Below are 9328 nucleotides of genomic sequence, written 5' to 3' on the forward strand. Positions count from 1 at the left end.
ATAGTTATGAAATAAACCTAACTGATTACAAACAGGAGATTAAACTAAAAACCATAGACAGAGTTGAAGACCCACCCCTCTATGTTATAACTTCATTTCCTGTCTTTTCTTATGACCATCTATTAATGCCTGATGTTGCCCCTGACTTTAAAAACAAAGAATCAAAGGGCAGAACCAGAGCAGTCAGCGCTGAGATACAGACTTTCATAATAAGTTAAGCAGGTCGTCTCTTCAGTTTGACCCAACACAAGCCAACATGATCTCAGTATTTCTGCTGGTGCTCTGTGTCGTCTTCCTTCTCCTTCAACTCAAACCTCAGAGACCCAAGAACTTCCCACCCGGACCCCCCAGTCTGCCTGTACTGGGGAACCTTTGGAACCTGAACATAAAGAACCCCTTAAAAGACTTTGATAGGGTAAGAAAAGCTATGATAAATACTATTATTTATTTTCTTTCTTTTTATATATAATGCTATTACCATGTATATTCTTATTTTTTTTTACAATTTATATAAGATTGATTTCCATATCTTGCTTTAATTTCATTTAATGCTTGCAAACTTCCGTTTTACTTGTTCAGAATTGCAGGTAGTCCACAAATTTTAACTCGACTGTTGATAAGCTAATATTTAGTGGAATAATTTGTTTGGGTTAAAGAAAACTTTGTACTGTCTGTTTGTAAGGTATAGGTTACTCTGCAGCAAAGTCAAACATTACGTGAACTGAAGTTGTGCCCAGCATGACTCAGCATGATTCAGGAAACTGTAAGAGATTCCTAGATAAATTATCCTAAAGTATCCCTGCTTTTTAATGCATAAAAAGATTTTTTGCATTAAAAAGCAGCTACTGCATAAACACTTCAGTATTTAAAGGGAGTACCTTTAAATACTCCCTCATGACAGTCCATCATAAGAACACAAACTTCTAAAGCTCTTCAAATGCAAAAGTTATTAAAACATTTATTTCTACTGTCCTGCACTATTTACACTAGACATTAAAGTGACAAGACGCAGCATACAGACAGTGAGAAACATTTTGTCTTTCATGACTGGAAATTTTTCATCAATTATTTTATTAATGTAGAATTTCATACAATGTTAAGCATCAAAAATCAACACTTTTTGAATTCACCAAATTAAATCTGCTCTTCCAAACCAACACTCAGCCCATTTGATCTTCTGCCTCAGTTTTTCGTGTCCAAACAACAAAAATTATGTCCAAAGTTACATTCTACTTAGTCACAGTCTCCTTTTCACGCTTGGAAAAACTGATAAGCCAGACTTAATGATTAACGACAAATTTACTTATGAGTCATGCTTTGCTTCAGGGATAGATTAGAAATGAGGGACCAGCCAACTGGTCAATAATCTAGCAGTATTATTGAAAAGACGGATAATGTCCAGAGAAGGGGTCTCTAAATCTAGAGCCTCTGTAACTCTCTGTCATGAGACATTTATTTGATTCAGGTGTGTTTGAGCAGCAATGCATCTAAGACCTGCAGGAAAAATCTCTTAAGCACTGAAGTTGAAGACCCCTGGTCTAGAAAGATTATTGTTATCATTATTAGTCAATCTTTATGATGTTTATGTTTTAGTCTTTGCTTTGCAAAGTCATTGTGTGTAAGCCATCCAAAGGTTGCTGCTATTTTTTAATACGTTTTCCAACCAAGTCTGACATGAACGTCCCCTTTAGCTCACTGGCATCCAGACCAAAGTAGTTTTATGACAGCTGGTATAAACTCGATCAGAATCATATTTTTAAGGTGGCAGAAGCTGCATTTCCATTAAAATGTGCACAAAACTTTGCCAATCTTCTGCTAACGTAAAAAAAAAATGCATTTTCACAATTGCAGTGTTTTCATTAAATAAAAAAGCATTAAAATCACATGTGGATAAGTTTGTTCGCGAGATAACTTGTTAAAAATCATGGCTCACCATAATTCTCCACCTACTTCCTGTCTTCTTCTTCATGGCTTGCTCCAGTAGCCAATGGTGCAAACCAGTCGTTGATCCTTTTACTTTTGTGATGTAAAAAAAGTGTTTCCATTGCAGTTTTGCGAGATGAACCAATATCACTAGTGAAAAACTTTTTATCAAAAAATTATAATTTTTTTCAAATTTGCCAAGTTTCCCTTAAACGTAATTATTTTCGAAATGCCCACCTTTCCGATTATATAGTCAGTGGAAACGCCGATACATGCAGTAGGGAAAATGATGAGTAACTCCAGGATGAGGAAAACAGGTTTCAGGATTAGAGGTTTGTTCTCTAACCATCATCTCCCCATTTCCAATTCATAAATCTTTGGTCTTCTGCATGGACCAGACGTCCTTCACATGTTTAAGGATGGATGGACACTAGGATAAAGAGGTAAAAAACATAAAATCTGAAAAAAAAAACCTTCTTTCTTCCAGCTGAGTCAGTCGTATGGAAACGTCTACAGTCTGTTCTTGGGTCAGAAACCAGCTGTGGTCATCAATGGGTTTAAGGCCATGAAGGAGGCGATGGTGGTCAAAGCTGCTGATTTCGCTGGTCGACCCCAAAACATATTAATTACTCATGTCACTGATAACAAAGGTAATGTATGTGTTTTATAACATAATGCACAAAAAACACTAGCAAGACTGACTTGGTATAAATGTAAATGCAAATATTCAAACTCCTGTTCTAATTATCAATAAAATGTACAGTGCTAAGTTTGTTTTGTTGGAAGATGAGCATTTTATTTTTTGCCATTATTCAATCATTCTAAACACTAAATAACCAGACACTATAACTACAGCTTCAGACTTTGTTTCATTTGTTTATGACTTTAATAAATTATTTTACATCAAAATGAGCATCTATTTGCTCATGCAGGAATTTGTAAATGATTTCCAGTTTCCAGAGTAAAGTTCTTATGTGTTCATTCCATTTTTAAACAACTCCAATCAAATTTAAATAACCTTAAAGGTCAACCTACACAAGATTATTCCTTATTCAAATAAAGAAAACACTTTGGAATAAAACAAAATGCAATTTTTAATTTACAGATTCACACAGTTTCTGAGTACTTGAGGTTACTGCGTAGCTAAATGTCACCTTGAAAGTTTGTTTTTTGTCTTTTATAGGTGTGATTTTGGTTGATTACGGCTCTCTGTGGAGGGACCATCGGCGCTTTGCTCTCATGACTCTGAGGAACTTTGGTTTGGGAAAGAAGTCAATGGAGGAAAGAATCCATGAAGAGATTCAGCACATAATTAAAACTCTAGATGACAACACTGGTGCGTCTCCTGTGATTTTAAGCATTATTCAGTTTCTGTTGTAGGTACTGTTGCACTTGCATGTAAGCCTGTGTCACATTTCAGTCTCTCGTGTGTTTTTCAGGTAAAACTTTGAGTCCTCAGTTCATGTTTCATAATGCAGCCTCCAACATCATCTGCAAGGTTCTGTTTGGAAAGCGTTACGAGTACGAAGACGAGACGATCAAAATTATTGTCAGGTGCTTCACTGAGACTATCAAAATAGCCAATGGACCGTGGGCGATGGTGAGTCGCAGCATCAGACAGAAATGGGATGAAGTGGATAAAGAAAGCAGATTATGATGATCACAATCTGAACATCTTCATATAATATTCTTGCTTTATTTAGTTGGCGCTATGTAAAGTTTTAACAAATCAGTTTTAGTCTTTTCAAACACTTTAGCACCTTTTTGCTAGATTCATTTTTCTCAGTTGAAATCTCTTTACAAACAAATCAAAAACCATATTGTGAAAGTATTTTTTAAAGTTTGACTCTCATGATAAAAGTTGAATATCTTAAGATGAATATGAATATGTTCCTCCTGAGAGGTGTTTTATCCAAACAGGATCTGTTTTTTTTTATTTAATCCATGCACTGTAATAATTTATCTTTTTTCTCAGATCTATGACTCATTTCCTTTGATCCGTCCCCTCCGGTTGCCCTACAACAAGGCCTTTCAGAATGTGGAGGTAATGTAGGACATAAAGTTACTTTGATAAGTTTACACACTCAGCATTTGAATTTTTCTTTTTGTATTTTCTGCTTTTCCTTCACTCATGGATTGTGGTCGGCTGCTATGATTTCTCATCAAGTACATTTCAATGTAGATTTAGAGGAATTTGGAGGGAGGAAGCCAGGATTCATTCAATTAGCCTAAAGGCAAGAGCCTGAAGCTGGCGGCTTTTCCTGGGAGATTTGTGAACAAACTGGAGCTCAAACACAAAGATTTAACTCGTAGAATAAAAAACAAAACAAAACAAAAAAACACATTTCTTTCACTTGCAAAGTAAATGTGTCAGTTTTCACAAATAAGTTAAATATTTAATGCTAAAATAATCAAATCAAACTGAATGTTATTGAAATTTTTCTGAGTGTCTGGAGGAATCTAATCCAATTGCAGAAGGATTCCTGTAACGGCCTCATTTATAGACGTCCCAACATAAAGCTCTAACTTTAAGCACAGTCTTTTCATATTCAGTCTGTGGCCTTATAATGTGTAATAAGACACTAAAAAACACAAAAACTAGACAAATTCTTCCAGAGAATGTGAACTTACGAACACAGTTGACTTCTATCTTGTAGACTTTTATCAATATTTCAAGACGTTTGGTGGATGAACACAAGAAGAGCAGAGTCCCTGGAGAGCCGCGAGATTTCGTCGACTGCTACCTGGACGAGTTGGATAAGGTGTGTCATGTGTGTGTTTTTTGTGAAAGAGATGAGTCACATTAATGAGTAACAGCCAAACATAACTAAATGAAATAACTGCCTAATTAAGATAAAAAGCACTTTATTGATCCCAGAATACAGAAATTATCTTTCATCACCAGCACGATATATAAAAACCTGCTGAGTCGAGTATTTATGTATATTGAGTATTTATCTATACTCAACATTAATACAAATAAAGTACAAAATCAAATGTAAATTTCTTTACAAAAAACTGAGTGCTACCTAAAGATGTACACACACATTGTGTACAAGCTGAAATTATTCACAATTAAATACAACAAAAGAATCTGACTGTTGAAGTTTTCCTCTGTTTCTCTGCAGAGTTTATTTGATTTGAACTTCACGTCTCTTTGTCTTCCAATGTTCAGAGAAGTGATGATTCCACTTTTTCTGAGGAACAACTGACAAGAATGACCTTTGACCTCTATGCTGCTGGGACGGACACCACCTCCAACACCCTGCTGACCGGGTTTCTGTACCTCATGGTTTACCCTCACATTCAAGGTACATTTTGACATGGAAACGCACTAAGAAAATGTATTTTAGTTGAACTGATGACTGTAAGTTGCCTTTTTTCCCTCCCTCAGAGCGATGTCAGCAGGAGATAGACCGGGTGCTGCAGGGACATGACCAGGCCACTTTTGAGGACAGGCACAGCATGCCTTACATGCAGGTGAAATGCTTCCTAAATTAACTATAACTATAACTATAAATTAACTATAACTACACTATAGTCATGGAGTTACTGAAATAAATGTTTTTCAGTAATAATATGATCAATAAACCGAGAACATCAGTTTATTGATGACACACAAACAGATGTTTTCAGGCCTTTATTTCTTTGAATCGTAACGATTTTTCACTTACAGGAGAATATATTATGTTGAAGTTCTGTTTATGTGGCCATCTGGAGTCTTGAAAGTCACAGAAAGGCATTACTGTTTTAAAGGAACTCAGTGTTTCAGCATTTTGGCAGTTTTCTGGAAGTTTGTTCCAGATTTGTGGGGCATAGAAGCTGAATGCTGCTTCTCCATGTTTGGTTGTAGTTCTGGAGATGCAGAGCAGAACCAGAACCTGAATCTGTGTGTTGACTCTAGATTGTTCCTCTTTAAGTCCAAAGATAATAACTTCAGTTTTTACGGTCAGGTCAGATTTTTTTCTGCTTGGTGACCCATTTCTGGCTGGTAAACTGTAACTTTTTCAGGTTCTGTGCTCTTGTTTTTTCTCTATCAATAAGTATAATCGCATCATGAAGGAGAGATTTTAAGAAATCTGTTTTGTTCCAGGCTGTGATCCATGAGATTCAGAGGATTGCCAACACAGTTCCTCTCAGTGTCTTCCACTGCACCACGAAGGACACGGAGCTCATGGGATACTCCATTCCTCAGGTTGTTAGCATCTTGCTTTATTCGGCTTTATGTGTTGCTGAAAATAAGATAAACAATTTTGGTAACACTTTATTTGAAGGGGGTTGAATAAGACTGTCATAAACATGACATAACACCTGTCATGAACATGAATAAGCCTCCATGAATATTTATGACTGTTGTCATAAAGCGTCATTCGGTAAATTATGACACTTTTAATACAAAGTTGACATTATTCAAAATGTCTTTGTTATGACAACTTGACATTAACCAAGAAATCATTACTGATATAAATTTGTTATAAAAGTATTACTGATTGCACTTTAAAAATTAGGTAACTTTATGTTATTAAAGGTAAAGTTTAAACAGTAATGATTTCCTGGTTAATGTCAAGTTGTCATAGCAAAGACATTTTGAATGATGTCAACTTTGTATTAAAAGTGTCATAATTTACCCAATGACGCTTTATGACAACAGTCATAAATATTCATGAAGGCTTATTCATGTTCATGACAGGTGTTATGACATGTTTATGATGGTGTCATGACAGTCTTATTACCCCCTTCAAATAAAGTGTTACCACAATTTTACTGCTTTTCTCTGCCTTTTGGATTCCTTCAGGGTACAATGATCATCCAGAACCTGAACTCAGTGCTGAGAGAAGAAGGACAGTGGAAATTCCCTCATGAGTTCAACCCTGAAAACTTCCTGAATGAGCAGGGAGAGTTTGTCAAACCTGAGGCCTTCATGCCTTTCTCTGCAGGTAGATTCAACGTCTAAGGCTTCATTCACACCTTAATGCTCAATTCTGATATTTTGTGAAATCCATTTTTTTTTCTTTTGCCCGTTGGTTCACATTTCCAAATATATGCAACTTGTATGTGATCTCCTGTATGAACAACATGAAAGTGTCCCTCATTCACAGGAGAAGACACAATAACACCACATAGTAAACTCAGTGTTTGCAGAAGTAAAGTCTTGCGATTTTAAAGTTGTTGTCCGTCCAGAGCCATCACATTTACAACTTAATCCACATTTTCGTCCACCATGGTTGTTGGTTCCACATATCAGGACACAGAACAGTGATGTTTGTCGAGGATCGGTGAAGTTCAGGTCGTTTGACTGTGACCTGACCTTGCAGACTCAGAAAGATCAGATACGTATCGGATTCAGAACCACATATCCAAGTAGAGTGGGTTGCATTCCAAAAAAAAAATCTGATCTGTGTTGTTCAGACTGTCAAGAAAAGGTCAGATACAGGATGCAACATAGTGAATGCAGAAAAAGATTTTAAAAAAATCAGATTTAAGTTCCTTCAGGCTGCAGTGGGAACATTTGAAACTGGAAAAAAATCATGCATGCACACTGAGGTATGCTAAAATCACTGAATGCTTTTTTTTTGTCATAACAAACATTTTAAGCAATGTTTGTTATGACAACTTGACATTAACCCGGAAATCATTACTGTTTAAACTTTACCTGTTGTTTTATGAACCAGGTTCTCGGATTTGTCTTGGAGAGAGTCTGGCTCGCATGGAGCTCTTCCTCATCATGGTGACTCTGCTGAGGAGGTTTAAGTTCGTCTGGCCGGAGGATGCAGGAGAACCTGACTTGACACCAGTCTTTGGAGCAACTTTGACTCCCAAACCTTATTTTATGAAGATCCAGCTGAGAGGAAATCAGTTCTACAGAAACTGAAGAAAGGACTCGATGATAAAACATAAATTTCTTTTGCTCATTCAGTAATATAACAGAACAATATCTTCAAAGTCCCATACTGTTTATTTTAATTGCTGCCTGACGAGACGTTTCACAATCTGCTGGTTTGAGTTGCATTGTATGACTTCCTTCAGAGAAAACCGATCATCAGGCAAGTCAATAAACAAATTCTGGTTGAACTCTTTATTATGACAAGAAATTGTGTCAGAGTTTCTATATTTTATTTAAGAATCATTATTTGAATGGGACTAGGGATGCAAACAATTAATTGATTTAGGATTAACAGTCGATTAATAGGTTATTAAATTAAAATTAGTTCCGATGGATTAGACTTTTTTTTTTTTTTTGGTGTTGTAGTTTGACCTCCATCCAGTAGAGTGCGCCGCTGGTCGTCCTTAAGTGGAGCCAGTTGACCTAATTCCAATTTATTTATTTTTTTTGGACGTAATGCGACCTGTATCCGATCTTTTCATGACAGCCGGAACAGCACAGGTAGGATTCTTTTCGAATGCGACCCATATCCGATGCGTATCCAATTCAAATGCGACCTAACGTCCAGGTCGCTTTCATCCGAACTGAATGAACATCACTGATACACAACAAATACCCAACAAATCTCACTCTTCTGCGTCCTGATACGCGCAGGTGGGAAGAGAAACAACCATGACGGACTATATCAGGATTAAGTTGTTAATATGTTGCTCCGGCCGACAACAACTTCAAATATCTAAGCTATGCGCCACCGTTAGCATCCATGTTTACTTCTGCAAACACTGAGCACTTCTTTTTATAGCGGTTGGCAGAACACTGAGAACGCTGACGAAAACATGACGCCATTTTTTTATTTTGGGTGCTGTCTTGAGTTAATGCACTTAACAGAGTAAAGTTTTAACTTTTTTCTGTTTGTTTATTCAGTATTTAGTTTAGGGTTAGCTGACTCAAAATTTTGTTTTGAGTCAGCTAAAACAAAATAATAATCCTTCATTAAAAAATGTTGTCATTTATGTTATGGAGAAAAGAGGCCCAACATGTTTTTTGTAAGAAAATGGCCACTTACAAGTTAATCGTTAGTCAATTGATGAGATCAATCAACAAACTATTAACTTATTAATCGTGAACTTGCACTCCTAAATGGGACTGAAAGTTTCTAAACACAATGGCACTATCTAGTGGTCAGAAATAGTAAAAAATGTAAAACCACCTTCAGAAAGTCAGTCTTCTTCTTCAGATTTCAGATCCTTAATGAAAGCCTTTATTTACACAATATTAGAAATATGTTAAAGATGCAATAAACAAATAGTTCAGTTCATTTTTTAGGTAATAGACATATAAAGCCTAAAATGCTATATCATTCCTTTAGTGAACACTTGATCATTTGTAGCAAAGGATCCACCTGCAGCGAAAAACAATTTCTTAAATATGAAAAACTTTTCTGCCTGACCTAACAGCCACACAGTGTAGGGCTAATCTGATCATACTTTTGGTTTAACCGATTAATAATTGGATAGCAAA

The 9328-nt window shown here is 36.1% G+C and overlaps 1 protein-coding gene across 1 annotated transcript; it reads left to right on the forward strand.

Annotated features, from left to right (window-relative positions):
- The first annotated feature begins 119 nt into the window (after positions 1-119).
- On the forward strand, positions 120-8015 carry LOC106910633 (cytochrome P450 2J6-like). The gene is made up of 11 exons (XM_088006132.1): positions 120-415; positions 2411-2573; positions 3107-3259; positions 3363-3523; positions 3899-3967; positions 4581-4685; positions 5099-5234; positions 5318-5403; positions 6017-6118; positions 6719-6860; positions 7596-8015. Exons 1-11 carry the CDS (start codon positions 257-259, stop codon positions 7793-7795), a joined length of 1476 nt encoding a protein of 491 aa, XP_087862258.1. The 5' UTR covers positions 120-256; the 3' UTR covers positions 7796-8015.
- The last annotated feature ends 1313 nt before the right edge of the window (positions 8016-9328 follow it).

Source organism: Poecilia mexicana, unplaced genomic scaffold (assembly GCF_051168715.1).
Source record: "Poecilia mexicana isolate PSO_F unplaced genomic scaffold, ASM5116871v1 scaffold_6, whole genome shotgun sequence".
Lineage (NCBI taxonomy): Eukaryota > Metazoa > Chordata > Actinopteri > Cyprinodontiformes > Poeciliidae > Poecilia > Poecilia mexicana.

Bases quoted from the DNA above. Each gene is read 5' to 3' on its own strand.
- LOC106910633 (XM_088006132.1), top strand. From the start codon at position 257: ATGATCTCAGTATTTCTGCTGGTGCTCTGTGTCGTCTTCCTTCTCCTT. The intron at 3,524-3,898 runs GTGAGTCGCAGC...CTTTTTTCTCAG, and splicing joins CCAATGGACCGTGGGCGATG to ATCTATGACTCATTTCCTTT. The intron at 6,861-7,595 runs GTAGATTCAACG...TTTATGAACCAG, and splicing joins CTTCATGCCTTTCTCTGCAG to GTTCTCGGATTTGTCTTGGA.